The sequence below is a fragment of the Dromiciops gliroides genome, chromosome 1 (assembly GCF_019393635.1).
Source record: "Dromiciops gliroides isolate mDroGli1 chromosome 1, mDroGli1.pri, whole genome shotgun sequence".
Classification (NCBI taxonomy): Eukaryota; Metazoa; Chordata; class Mammalia; order Microbiotheria; family Microbiotheriidae; genus Dromiciops; species Dromiciops gliroides.
In genome coordinates this window covers 302,306,085-302,321,565 of record NC_057861.1, presented here as the reverse complement: position 1 = coordinate 302,321,565, position 15,481 = coordinate 302,306,085, and the positions used below count along the sequence as shown (strand labels likewise).

Below are 15,481 nucleotides of genomic sequence, written 5' to 3'. Positions count from 1 at the left end.
CAAGAGGGTGTAATTCTTTAAAGAGGAATTCCTAAGAACCCTACCCCTACCCCAAACCCTGTATCCCATTTTCCACCATAACAAAACCAAATGGGATTTTATCTTTATATTGTATTCTGGAAGTAACACAGACAGACAGACAGACAGACAGACAGACAGACACACACACACACACACATACACCATCCCCCTATCAGAAAAAGAGAAACAGAAAAAGAGAAAACAGAAAGCTATGAAAAGCAGGTTCAACTTAATACTCAAAAAACATAATGACATGGGGCCATTTGGATTAGAAGCAAACTGCTGAATATAACACAGTAACCCCCATGGAAAAACAAATACAGCAAAATACATAGCATTAATAATAATGACCCTGAACTATCAAGGAAGGATTATATTACATATATTGCTTAAAGAGAAAGAATTATATAATTTATTCCATCAGAAATGGTTTTAAAATGTTATAGTACTTAAGTAAACCAGAGTATTTTATGGAATGTATCATTTCATACAATCATAGACAAATGAGGCATTACTGTCTTTCAAGTTTCCATTTTTTTCCTTTTTACTGTCATTTGCTGTCATGAAAACTTTAGTGTATATCATAATGAAGAAATGAGATATCTCCCCTCAGTTGCAAACAGCTGAAAATAAAGAACAATTAAAATGGCACAGAAGGAAGTTTTATTAAAGGCTGTTTGGAGAAGAGAGGTTTGGAAAGCACATTAAAAGGGTAAACATGTGAATTTAGAGATAGAAAAGACTTAAAAATGTAAAAGACAAAAGAGCTAACTTAATCCCCTTATTTTGCACATGCCAACAAAGTCCTAGAAGAGAATTAATTTACCCAAGGTCACATAAATAGGAAAAGTCAAAGAATCCAATCCCAGGTCCTCTGATTCCAAATCCAGGCCTCCTTCTGCTGTCATTCTATTTAACTGGTTGCTATAGTTTGGATAGTTAAATTGCTTTAAAAGACTTCATGAAAAGACTGTCTTGATGGTTAGATGAGCTAGCAGTAAAATCAGGAAGAATCACATCCAACTCTTTATTTGCATTAATACTAGCTGTATGACCCTGGGTAAGAAGCCCCAGACAATTCTCTAAAACTATATGTTGCAGAGGATCTGTATTGATTGGGTTAATTTCTACAATGATCAGATCACACGCTCTGTCCAGAAAGAAGTCTATTAACAGCCCAGAAGTGATTCAGTCACTGGGGTGGGGATGGTTGAACTAGAAAATCTTGGCAAGTAGCAGAGCAATCCTTGACTCTTCAGGAAAACAAGTCCAACCAAGCTGGACTGATGTCTCTCCAAAGAAAACTCAATATAAAATAAGTAATTTCTTTTAATTGAATATATTGTGGTGTTCCATTTATAGTCACTTCAGCATAATCGCTTACAGTATATTTATTAATTTATTTAGCAAGTGGTTCAATTGCTTGACTGATCTAGGTGACTAATAAACTGCTGACTAAGGGAAAGAATTTTTTTTAAGGCAAGGATAAAAATTAAAAGGGCAGGAAAAGGAGAAAAGTTGCTCTATCATACATACCTCACTGACTTTTCTCCTACCCACAAAAGGGAGAAACACACCCTATTTCTTCACACAGGTGATTTCCGCCCCCCAGGCGCTAGGATTTCTGGGTCCTTCCTCATTATAGAAGGCACTGACCTCAGCTGGGCTGGCTTAGTCTCAGAAGCTTCCTTGTCTTCTTGCCGGAAAGGTCTTGTCCAGTTTCCTCTGTCCGGACCTTAGACCTAGACCCGGTAAGAGCACCCCTCCTGGAGCTGAAAAAAGGGAAAGGAGAGGGAGAGCGAGAAGGAGAGTGTGTGTGTGTGTGTGTGTGTGTGTCACTCCTGACTTGACTTGGCAGGTGCAAGGGAGTGAAAACCGCTCGCTTCGGGAAGGCCGCCAGGGTCCCCACCTTCTGGGAAGAACTGCCTAGTTCAGGGACCGCTCCCACAGTACAGGAAAGGACTTGCCTATTGGCATCCACACGCAATCAAGCTCACAGAACCCAGCGGCAAAGGGGCCTGCAGAGGCAGCGATTGGCAAGGAAGCAAGAAGCTGGAATTCCCCCTCCCCAGGAACTGAGTATCAAGCCCGCAACCCAATTACGGGATCCTCTGGGCGGGGCCGTGGTCCCTCCTACCTTGGGCCCACAGCCCAGGAGGATCCCGAGATCCTCTTACAGGCAGGAAGCTGGGCTAGGGGGTGGTTCTCCAGGACCCAAGAGGAGGAAGTGATACTCCAGAACCTTAGAAACGCCTCTAAGCCTCGAGAGGTTCACTTTCCTCACTGGGAGAGAAGGGGAACGAGGAAACTTCAGAAACTGCTGTTTTCTCCAAGGAGCAAATTGAGTTACAGATCAGTGGGTTTTAGTCTCTTATGTTTGGGATCCTGACCTATGTCTGGGGTGGGGAGGAGTGAGGGGAATCACCCTGGAAGAGCCCGGGGATCTCAAACTGTTGATGGACTATGAGTTCTTTTTAGCCCTCCCTGTTTGCAGCTTTATCCTGGAACCAATAGGGATCAGCTCTTCCTGGGTTTCCAATCCACTTCTTCATCTTTTTTTTTTTTTTTTCAAAGTTGGGGCAAATGCAATACGTGTAGGTGTAGAACCCTAAAGTACTTTGCTCCCAAATGTTAGTGCTCAGAAACTAGTACCCTACTTTTTTGGGCGGTGGGGGTGGGGCTTGGTCAATGAGGGAATTTGTTTTGTTTGACCAAGAATATCACAAGGGTTTTTCAGTTGGGTGAAGGAGGAAGAAACGATAAGTTTTTGTTAACTGATAAAAGTACATTAAAAAAAAATCTGTGCTGATCATGAGATGCGCCAGGTGCAATGACAATCCAGGAAACATTTGCAGACCAGCTACTGTGTGAGAAGAGGCACTGAGAGAGCTCCAAATTTGCTGATGTCTTGATTTTGCTTTTCCTCTGACATATACTGACTTTGGGACATGGGAGGTCTGAGTTCAAATGAGTCCTTATTTGCCTCAATTTTCTCATCTGGAAAAAGGGGGTAATCTTAGCAACTTACCTTCCAGATCAAAGGAGATATTATCTTTAAAGTGCTTTGCAAATCTCAAATATTGCTTAGCACTAAAAGTTGTATATCAGTAGTGGTAGTACTACTTACAATTCTCCTTTTCCCTTCTCCTACCCTCAGGGCTGTAGACAGAAGGTACATTTGTTTTGGTAGAGAGAGTTTCCTGGATACTTTTTCCCCTTATACTACTGAAATCACTGGTCTAGCCCCTTTCCTATCCCTCTGTATCCCCAGCACATAGCAAAATGCTCTGAAAATATTAAGCACTTTATAAATGCCTGTTTAATTGAAGGGCCAAAGCATGGCCCCTGAGCTCATGGATCTTGCAGTGTGGTAGGAAGTTTGACTCTTAGATAACTACAGTACATGTGACATTTCATTGACAGAACTTATGGTAGAGGTACTACAGATCTATCTACCTGTGTGCAACTGATCCAGTTAGAGACAAGAATATTGTCACATCTTTAGTAAAGTAGAGCCTGACATTGGGTTTCTACTGAACATTAGTCTTGTGTTAGGTTTCCCAGCTTTTTTCCAAGAAAGTACATTTTACATATTAGGAAGAATGCAGAAAGGCCTAAAAGGGTTTAATTAATTTTTTTTTTAATATAAGGGTTTAATTCCCTTCCTTGCTTCAGGTGTGATTTTGTGATTCTATAGTCCAGTCAGAACAGGCTGAGAAATTGGGGAAAATACTAACATCAGGTTGGTTTGTACGCCCCTAAGACATGTTACTGGATGTTATTTTTTGTTGTAGTCTTAAACCATGGAACAGCTGAGTGTGGCAAATACCCGTTTTGCTGTTGAGCTCTACAAGGAGTTGGTTGAAACCCATCCAAAAGAAAACATCTTCATCTCTCCATTTAGCATTTCAACAGCTCTGGCCATGGTACTTGTGGGAGCCAGGGGTAACACTGCGGCACAGGTGTCTAAGGTCAGGAAAAATGTCTTTTCTATTAATATGGAAGTACCAAAAAAAAAAAAAAAAGAAAGAGAGAGAGTACAGTGCTGCGTGTACTACCTAATATTAATTTTTCAGTTTTCAGTGAGTTGTTAAAAGTTAAATTATATTCTCATGTATGTAACTTGATTAGGAAGTCAAATTTATTGAAAAAGCAACCTCTCTGAAATGTTAATTTATATTTGACAAACTTTTCCCACTAGCAGAAATGTATTGACCTGGGATAGGCTTCTATGGGCTTTGCATGTGATGAAATGGCAATGTAACATACACTGTTACAGTGGACATCTTATATAGTATAGTCTCTGGCAAGCCTGTACACACACATACACACAAATGATCAAACTTCATGGTTTAGGTTAGACCATAGAAAGAACTTTCAGGCCACCACTATTATAAGAAATGGAGACATTCCACCCAGGGGAAGATGATGAAAACTTTTCTCTGGAAAATTTTCTTTAAAATGGTAGCTAACTATATTTCTGGGATGATTAGAGTATAGTTCTGACTGTAGTCACTGGAAATGAACTAGTGACTTTGTGAGATTTCTCCTGACCTATGAGATGGTGATGTTCTCAAACCTCTCATTGATTTTACTCTTTTCTAGTGGAAAGATCACTGAACTTGGAGTTGTTAGAAAACCCAGTTCCAAGTCCTTGTTAGCTGCAAGACTTTGGGAAAGTCACTTAACCAATATGAGATTCAGTTTACTTCTATATAAAATGGCATACTAATATTTATATTGCTTACCTCAGCATTGTTTTCTGGTTCAAATTAATGCATATAAAAGTCTGTGTAACTGTAAAGTACTATATAAATTTGTAAGTATTCATTACTGCTACTGCCATTGCTACTGCTACTAATACTAATATCACCAGCACCAAACAGAAGCATCTTTTATAATACAACATACTAAGCCATAAACAAGATCATTTTATTGTTTTTTTCTTTCTTTATGAGAAAAATACAACTATATGTGAGCTCCATCATTATCAAGACTTAGGAAAGAGAATAGATTATTTAAGTAGAAAGAAAAAAATGAAACTCTTAGCTTGCTGACAAGAGAACCATTAATGATCTGAGTTTTTTTTTTGTTTGTATTCTTGCAAATAGTCCAAATAGACCCATTAGCTCAGCTTGGGAAGGAGTTTATGAGGCAAAGATTTTACTTATTCAAAACCATCCTGCCCTTGTTAGAGCTAATAATTTTATAAATAATTCATTTTCTCCTCACATGTTATAAAAGGTTTTTACTTTTATGAGATTATGATACCATATATATCGATATCTAGCATCTATATCTATATATATCTATACATACATACACACATTTATTTTTTGGCATGGCAATGAGGGTTAAGTGACTTGTGCAGGGTCATAAAACTTGTAAGTGTCAAGTGTCTGAGGCCAGATTTGAACTCAGGTCTTCCTGAATACAGGCCTGGTGCTCTATCCATTGTGCTACCTAGCTGCCCCCTCCCTATCCTTTATATTTTAAAGGGGAGCATTTGGCACAGTGGCAAAAGGGCTATCCTTAGAGTCCAGAAAACCTGGATTCAAACCCTATTTCTCATATAAGGGCTTTGTAGTTGGGAAAGTCACTAAAGCTCTCATTGCCTCAGGCAAATCTTCAAGGTTCTAAGTTAAAGAAAGATTGCCTTTCTGAAATACAGAAATTTGAGAAGTTTCCATTCTAGGTCCCTATACCAGTGGAATCACATCATCTACACAAACACACACACACACACACACGCACACACACACACACACACACACACACACACACACACAGGCACGAACACTACTACAGCTTAGGGAAGATCTGGTTTGAGGTTTAGGGTTTGTTTGGGGTTTTTTCAGAGAGAGAGAAAAGGAAAGAAGAAAAGAAACTATGAATCATTCATGTAACCACCCATGTCCACCTCCCTATGAATAACATGTACTTTGTACTGCTGTATAGTTAGGTTGATTGCATTTTATTCTCATAAAACCAACCAGCTCCTTTTCTTAGAAATAATGACTAATAAAAAGAAAAAGAAATAATGACTGCTAGATGTTAAAAACTTATAGTGGGAGGACAGAGTGAAGCTGGTGACTTTGTACAGCCCTTCCTCACTTAAATCCAGTTTATTGTAAGCCAATGACATTATCTCCCTGGATGTCATAGTCCCCTTCCAGAACAAAGGACAAACAATAACAATGTGGAGTACTATTTGAATATATTGATAGATGAAGAAATTCATTACTGCTAATATCAGAGTAATAACAGGAAGAAACATATTTAATATCATTGTGTCTATATATAGGATATGACATTAATCCTGATCATATATAATTTAATTTCTCAGTAAAAAGAATTGTATATAATACTGTATCTATATATGTATGTCTCTGTGGAGTGATAATAAGTCTGGTACTTAACCAAATGTGTGGGGAAGTAAAACTTGTTAGTATAAAAGCAGTAAAGAATTCTGGGTTTATTCATTTAATTATATCATCCTGCAAAAAGACAAGGAGGAGTGTTTTTTAAAAATATTTTGCATGCATTTGTGGAAATTTATGGAAATTTGGAACAACATTCTCTTGTGTTATAATTATTCAGTTTTCTATCAATGTACTTTTGTTTGTTTTTGCAGAGCAATGAGGGTTAAGTGACTTGCCCAGGGTCACACAGCTAATAAGTGTCAAGAGTGTGAGGCTGGATGTGAACTCAAGTCCTCCTGAATCCAGGGCTGGTGCTTTATCCGCTGCGCCACCTATCAATATACTTTTTCACTATCATTTTTCATATTTTTAAGATTGATTTCTAGTAAAAATGCATAAAATGAAGTTTCAGAATGATAAAAATGATTTTAAAAATAGAGGAAAATAAGTTGTTGGAAGCAGAAATAGTTTCTTATTCATGAAATATATTTTTTAATTCCTTTATTTTTTTCTAAACAATTCAGACCCTTCATTTTGATGAAGTTGATGAAATTCATTCAAGATTTCAGAGCTTAAACACTAGTATTAACAAAAGTGGAACTTCTTACATCCTGAAGCTTGCAAACCGATTATTTGGAGAGAACACATATAATTTCCTTTCAGTAAGTATATTTGGGGGGCATATATGAAGAGAAAACTTCCAATTTCCTTCCAGCATTTTCTAATCCAGATGTCTATTAGAAAATTAAAAAGATCCTACAACAGAATGGATTAGTGTTACCATCCAACCAAGAAAAATTTATCTAGAACTTATTACATGCGATGCATTATGTTTGCAGATATTGAGGGGACAAAGGAGTATGAGTGTGAGTGTGTGTGTGTGTGTGTGTGTGTGTGTGTGTGTGTATGTGTGACATTTAAAAAGTTCTGGAGACATAGTTTCATTTTATTAATATGGCAAGCATGCTATTCATAAAAGAGGTCAGTGGAACTCTCAAATGCCAAAGACCTTCATGGTGGCTCATGGCTTATAACTCCTTGAAAGAGGGGTCTTCCTGGACCTATTCTAATGAGCTTTGATTATGTCATTTACTTCTAAATTGGAACAATCCATTCAAAGACTTTATCTCCACCCAAATCTCAGAAGAACACAATGGGCTTCCCCACCTTGGTGGGATCTGAACAAGATTGTTAAGAAAATTAATCCAGTCTCATTATCAGTAATGTCCTTCAGAGACTGAACTTTTGAAATGAGCACTTTAGAAAAAGGGGGTCTTCTGGATCTCCCCAAATCATTTCTTATTAATAATCATTTCATTGTGTGTACATATATACATATATATGTATATACATAATGTGAAAGGTTAACTATTTAAATTTTTTTACACATTTAAGCTTTGTGAATTTTGAATAATACATTTTTAAATTTTAACAAGACAGTGTACCTTGTTATTATGTGTGCCATGTCTGACTGTTTCAGGATGACTGTCACTCTCTCATATCAGACAAGATTGATAAAGGCAGTTCTCTTGCTTGACCATGTTGGTTGACCTGATCTATCTCCATTAGACTTGGGGTCAAAACTGTTGTGTGTGCATCAAAATTTTATCGTTTGGATGGTCTCAAGGCTAGGTTCCAAATACAGTCCTTTCAGTTACAGAGTAGCAGCTGATGAAAGTGTTTTTTGGTTTGGTTTTGTTTGCAAATTTAAAAATTAACTAGATTGATGCATAGAGCAAGTTGGTGGTTATGTTGAATTTTAATAAGAAAAATATTTTTCAGTGTTAAATAAATATTTCAATTTTGGGGGTAAAATTGTAACTTTTATACTTTTTTTTGGGGGGGGGTAGGGCAGTGAGGGTTAAGTGACTTGCCCAGAGTCACACAGCTAGTAAGTGTCAAGTGTCTGAGGCCGGATTTGAACTCAGGTCCTCCTGAATCCAGATCCAGTGCTTTATCTACTGTGCCACCTAGCTGCCCCCAGCTATTATACTTTGTAAGTTATAGTATATTATAGTGTTTTAAATTTCACTCAGACTTTTGGGACACTGTACACAGACTCACACATATGCATATTTGTTAGTGAATGTGTATAACTGACATGATGCTTGTTCTGAAATATCATAAAATATATGCAAATGATTGTTTTCAGGATCATTATTTAATTATTGTATAGTTTAATACTGGTGAATCAGCTCAACAAGGAATATTGATTTTTCACACTTTAATAAATGGGAGAATTTCTTTGAAGAGCTTCAGATGAATGTTACACAATAATAATATACTGAGATCAACATATTGAAATCAATTTAAATCAGTCATTTTAGGGAGAGTTAGATTCCCGGATTTCAAAAATAGAACGACAGCTACTAAAATATTTTGATATTTTGCCCAAGCCATTGTCAGTGTTCCTTGGGGCAGATTAATTGAATGTAAACACTCTCCATAATTTTCACTGTGAAAAGCTGATAATGATAAATCCTTTAAGAAGAGTTCCTGGTTGGTTTGTTTGTTTGTTTTTGATGAATTGTATGGAGCACCAGAGACAAGCACATCAGTTACCTGTTTTAGAATATTATTGACCTGTGGGAATAGAGTTCTCTGCCACTTCCTGATACTGGGGGAGATTTTTTATAACTGCTCCAATTCCTGTATTTAATCTTTCTCTTTTCTAGGAATTCTTGAATTCTACCCAGAAATTGTATGGGGCTGAGTTGGCCACTGTGGACTTTCGGCATGCCTCAGAAGATGCAAGGCAGAAGATTAACCAGTGGGTCAAAGAGCAAACAGAAGGTAAGAGTGCTCTGGGTAGAAAATGGAACAAAATCTATTTGTATACTCTATATATACAATTCAGTAGCATAAATACAGGTATTCTTTCTTCCCTGTTATCATTTTATTATTTTTCTCTATCCTAAGTCTTCCATTTCTGTTCTTCAACTAATGCCTATCAAACAGAAGAAGACAAGACTTATTTCTCAGCCTCCTTGGGAGGAATCATTTGCATGTCCATGACATCTGCAATATGCCTGTTTATCTTATTAATTTCCAATGATGGAACTAGATTTGGAGTCAAGAAGACTTGGATTGGAATCTTGCCTCAGACGCTAGTAGGTCACATCACTTAACTTCTTTTTTCCCATCAATTTTAAGCCTCTTTAGTTTTACTCATCTATAAAATAAGGGAATAGGATTCAGTATTTTGTAAAGTCCCTTTGAGCTCTCATTTATGATTTTAGGATCCTATAAACTACATGTTAGGGTCAAAGATGAAAGGTAATAAATTTAATCATATTCTCTTTTGGCTGTAATCAGAACAGATCATTTGATGAGATTGACTGAATGATATTTTCCTTCACAATAGATAATCTTTAGGGTCAAAACCAGGATTAGATGTTGAGTTATAAGAATCAAGTTTTTGAGAGCATTCTAGCTAGTGTGGCTTCGAATGACTTCAAAACACTTGACATATTTTTGTAACTCATCAATATGAATATTATGGGTCTTCTTGAGTCTAAGTAGAGTGTATGCATTGACTTTTTCTGAGTCTTCATTGATTTATAATATTGCTTTCCTCATGGCCTCAATGGGATTGTAGACTCCAGAAAGAAATAACATCTCCATAAATACCCAGATTTTACCAGGAGAATAAATGCATAAAATATATTATAAAAATTCTTTAGAATTGCATCACTCCCTGACCACATACTGTGTTTGTGTAGGAAAAAAAAATTGCCTTTTGGAGGTAAAAATAAAAGCCTTTCATATTTTCAGTATTCTGTGTCATATACCTGAAGAGGTGATTGACTAGTGAATTAAAAGAACTCTGTCGGGGCAGTTAGGTGGCACAACGTATGAGGCACCAGTCTTGCATTCAGAAGGACCTGAGTTCAAATTTGACCTCAGACACTTGACACTTACTAGCTGTGTGACCCTGGGCAAGTCACTTAACCCTCATTGCCCCACAAAAAAAAAAAAACCCAAAATAAAACAAAACAAAACACCAAAAAAAAAAAATCAACCAGAACTCTGTCAAGGAATGATTTTATTTAAATGAATAATTGCCACCTGTAGTGTCAGGTCCATTGTTACTGGACAAATATCTAGAGCTACTTGGACTTATTTGTTTTATCCTGTTGGCTATGGATTTGTGTTGCATTTGACTTCCTTTCTTTGTGGTTTATTCATTATACTTGGCTGTATATCCCATTTTCTGAGTTAATTTGTAAGTATTCTAGACCCAGCTTTTCTAATGTAGTGCTCTTCATGACTGTATGGGATTGGTTCACACATGTTAAAAGTCAAAAGTCAAGTATTCCTCAATTTGGTTGTATTACAATTTTGATTAGTTTAAATTTGGTGCTTTTATATATGAATTAATAAATCACCTCACTCACTTTTCAGGTAAAATTCCAGATCTGTTGGCTTCAGGTGCAGTAGACAGCCTGACTAAACTTGTGCTGGTGAATGCCATCTATTTTAAAGGAAATTGGGAAGATAAATTTGATGAAGCACATACTACAGATGCACCATTTAGATTAAACAAGGTGAACGGGAGGGAGTATAATAAATACCCTTTTTACAAAGGATAATATGTATATGTGTGTGTGTGTGTGTGTGTGTGTGTGTGTGTGTGCTTTTTTGAAAATAATTCTTCATATGTTATTCTGGGTTGTCTTTTTTGTATGTTTCTGAATGTTCAGAGAGAAAAAAAATCCGTGAAAATGATGTATCAGAAAAAGAAACTGCGCTATGGTTACATCGAGGCTCTCAAGTGCCGAGTACTAGAACTTCCTTACAAGGACAAAGACCTGAGCATGATCATTCTGCTGCCAAATGATATTGAGGATGATTCTACTGGCCTGCAAGAGGTACCTTAGACACTTTGGATGTCAATAATCTTTCTTTGGACATGGTGATTTTTCACATAGCACTAAACTCCAGCTTGTAGGGCAAAAGCAGATTTCTTCACACTCTGAGTAAAATCAATGAGACTCCATGAACGTATTTGTTGTTGTTGTTGTTGTTTAGTCATTTTTCAGTTGTGTCTGATTCTTCATGACCCCATTTCAGATTTTCTTGACAAAGATCCTGGAGTAGTTTGCCATTTTCTTCTCTAACTCATTTTACAGATGAGGAATCTGAGGCAACAAGGGTTAAGTGACTTGCCCAGGGTCACACGTATCCATATTTGAACCCACAAAGATGAGTCTTCCTGATTCCAAGCTGGGTGCTCTATCTACTATGCCACCTAGCTGCCCTATGAACATTTTTACTCTTACTCATAACTCTCTTGAAGTTGCTATCAGAGCTACCCAGTAAGAGAAGCCTGTCTATAAGGTGTGTCCAATTATGCAAAGGCTCTTGAGCTGTGCTTACAGATTTACTTTTAAGTTGACACATTTAAGCTTTATGATTTTGGAAAGAGCCTAAAGCACATGGGCTCAGTTCCATTTATTGATTTTGAAATTTTTGTTATTAGAACTTCATACAGAGAGACAGAGACACAGCTACAATACCCTCTGAATTTAGGTAAGCAGAAAAACAAAGAAAGGAAAAAATATGTTTCAAAGTGGGGTGATGCCAATGAAGATAATGGTTATTTTTTTTTCCTCTGGCAAAGTTTTAGCCATTACATGATATTTTTTAACTGACAATCCATGGGATTGAACTCAGTGACAATCAGAGGAAGAAGATTCTTCCATTCCTTTAAGTTTATTCCTCCACAGATCAGGCCTGAGGCCTGGTATGGAAGAAAAATCAATGGAATTGGTATCCTAGAACCCAGTTTTGCTCCTTGCTATCATGTATCCTTGAAGAAGAAATCAGCAATCATTTTTTGGGGGGAGGGGGTGAGGCAGTTGGGGTTAAGTGACTTGGCCAGGGTCACACAGCTAGTAAGTGTCAAGTGTCTGAGGCCGGATTTGAACTCGGGTCCTCCTGAAAGCCAGGGCCGGTGCTCTATCCACTGCGCCACCTATCTGCCCCATAGTAATCATTTATTAAGCATTTACCTTGTGCCAGGGACTGTGCTCAAGCCCTAGGGATATAGAGAAAAATCCAGAAAAATAAAGTGGTTGCTATTCTTATATAACATATTTTCTTACTTGGAAGGCAATAGAAACATATAAGAAGTTAGTTATAGCTTTAGCATTCCTTTTCCTTACGTTTAAAATGAGGCTTTGGACTGGGTGATCTTTAAGGAGCCTTCTAACTTTTGAAACACTGTGATTCTGAGAACATAGGCTTTGTAACCACAAGTACAGGAATTTGGACATGGTAAGAGCTTAGGGTGGTAAAAATTACTGGAGTTTAGCTGACTCATTTGGGAGGGGCCACACTTGGCACACCCTGAAGTTACATGTGCTAGAGGTCAGAAGGTCAGAAGGAGAAACCTCTTCATAGGCAGTTTTTGAAGGACCTCCCCTTCTCCGGGAGGAAGAATGAACACCTGCTGAGGGGAGGCTGATTGGCTTCTGCAACGCTGGCTCTTCTCTCTCCTTTGCCCTTTGCGGTGGAGTGAGCAGCTAGCCCTGCATTCCTTTGAATTAGCTTATTTGGAAACAAGCTGGGGATTGTATAGACTTAGGTTAGAGCTAAGATAATTTATCTGTATTTCTTTTTCCCTACTTCCTTCCTGATTTTAATTAATTTCACCTTTGTTATTTAATTCTCAAGTAATAAAATCTGATCATTTTGTGGAAAAGAAGCTGTAAGGCTCCTTTCTCCTTGGCCTGGGAGAAATATCTAAAAGGGCAGTTTGGAGGGGAGGAAGCTTTGAACCTAGAGGTCCCTCATTATTTCCAGGACCCCAATATTTTGGCAAGTCACCCAATTAACTCTCCATATATTAAATTTGGCCCCCACATCAGTAAATATTTGTTGAGTATATAGATCACATGACCAAGTTCCCCTCAGTTGGACTACTTGTAATAGAAATTCATCTTCGTTCTGTTATCCCCAGCCAACCTGCTGGATGGGAACATAGTTCTCATAAAGGAATCAGTGTTGGGGCTGGGAGTGGAAATGGAAGGAAAAGAATGAAGTGACTTCTCTAACCTGTCCATTCATATAAGTAATAATAATTGTAAACATTTTGTCAATGCACCTATCTCATCAACAAATGCAATCCAGTTGTTAAAGTTCTATCTTCTCTCCATCTTTCTAATTCCAGATTGAAAAGCAACTCACTATGGAGAAGTTGACAGAATGGACACATCATGATAATATGGGTATCATTGATGTTCATGTACGTCTGCCCAAATTCAAGATGGAAAACACCTATGACCTCAACTCAGATTTAGCACGAATGGGTCTGTGTGATCTGTTTAGCAGTGGTAAGGCTGATCTGTCTGGTATGTCTGGAAACAGAGATCTCTTTATCTCCAAGATTGTCCACAAGTCTTTTGTGGAAGTGAATGAAGAGGGCACTGAGGCAGCAGCTGCCACTGCAGCCATTGCAACGTTTTGCATGTTGATGCCGGAAGAAGAATTTACTGCTGACCATCCATTCCTGTTCTTCATCCGTCACAATCTCTCAGGAAACATCTTATTCTTTGGTAGATTTACTTCTCCATAAAACATCTGGAAGTGCAAATTGAGTAAAGAAGACCCAAGTTGTATATCTGAATTTCAAAATCATGTGTTATTTACTATATTGAATTTTCCTATTAAAATTACCATTCAGAAATATATTTTGACATTCTTTCCTAACTTCAATTTATTTGCTGATCAAAGTCAGGAAATTCCACACATATCCATTTCTATATTTATCTTGGTCCCAAAGCTGTGAATGTTGTTGAAATGAATCAGGTATTGTTGTCGAGGATGGCCTCTCAGAATCCAATTCTGCTCTGTAACTATCAGAGCGAGAGAATTATTTGCTTTAGATGGGATAGTGGATATTTAAATTCAATAAATATTGACTGGGTGCCTGCTATGTGCATGGCATTAGGGGTACTTGGGCCACAAGACCAAAAGCTCAACAATCCCTACCTTAAGAACTTGTATGGGGGTAGAAAGGAGATATTGTAGAACATGTAACCAGTCAGTGGAATATCAAGTAGAGTGCACAGGTAGAAAGAAGTGATATTCTAAAGAGGTGCACTCTTTGTCATCCTCCATTTGCTGTTTGGTTTTTTTTTGGGGGGGGCAGGTAAATGAGGCTTAAGTGACTTGCCCAGGGTCACACAGCTAGTAAGTGTCAAGTGTCTGAGTCCAGATTTGAACTCAGGTCCTCCTGAATGTCACCATCCATTTGTACCAATGTCACCTGTGACATTTTCCAAATAAAAGCATCAGCATCTCTCTCCTGATTGCACAACAATAATTGATATTTAAATACTGTGCTCATCTTTCAAAAGTGATTTACATACATTATCTTATTTGAATGGCAAAGGAACAATGAGGTCTGGAGTATAGGCATTATCATCACCATTTTATAGAAGAGAATGAATGACTGAAGGAATAAATATTTTTTAAGGGCTGACTATGTGCCTAGGCAGTGGGCCAAACTCTGGGCTACAAATACAAAAGAAAGTCCCCACCCTCAAGTAGCCTACATTCTAATGTAGGTGTGGTTAGTGTTTTGATGTTGGAAATCACAGAGCTGGTTAATGGAGCATAGAGTGGTCAGTTGACACATTCTTTTTTTAGAAGTAATAATAATAGTGTTTTGTTTACTGTTTCTAGAACATGAGGTAGAAGTAGGGGAATGATACCCCTACAACAAAATGGCAGGATGATGTCCAGCTTTGCTTGTGAAGTATTGGGATAGAGAACTGTGTTTGGACCCAGGTCAAAGCAGCAAAGACAATAGCAGTGAGATGGAAACGTAATAGCAAGGTGACCAGGGTGTGGCATGGTCAGCATATGGAGTGCAATACATACACACATATGTATATGTTGTTCAATAATTTGTCATGTCTGACTATGACCCCATTTAGGGTTTTCTTGGCAAAGATACTGGAGTGGTTTGTCATTTCTTTCTCCAGCTCATTTTACAGATGAGGAAACTGAAGCAAACAGGGTTAAGTGAC

General features: G+C 37.7%; 1 protein-coding gene across 2 annotated transcripts; it reads left to right on the top strand.

The window, feature by feature from the left end:
- The first annotated feature begins 1,643 nt into the window (after positions 1-1,643).
- Positions 1,644-14,124, top strand: LOC122736914 (leukocyte elastase inhibitor-like). 2 transcript variants are annotated; one of them, XM_043979315.1, is made up of 7 exons: positions 1,644-1,772; positions 3,816-3,992; positions 6,968-7,105; positions 9,119-9,236; positions 10,848-10,990; positions 11,147-11,314; positions 13,618-14,124. In XM_043979315.1, exons 2-7 carry the CDS (start codon positions 3,825-3,827, stop codon positions 14,020-14,022), a joined length of 1,140 nt encoding a protein of 379 aa, XP_043835250.1. In that variant the 5' UTR covers positions 1,644-1,772; positions 3,816-3,824; the 3' UTR covers positions 14,023-14,124. The 2 variants fall into 2 exon arrangements, with proteins under 2 accessions (XP_043835250.1, XP_043835251.1); XM_043979316.1 differs by lacking the exon at positions 1,644-1,772 and adding an exon at positions 2,275-2,377.
- The last annotated feature ends 1,357 nt before the right edge of the window (positions 14,125-15,481 follow it).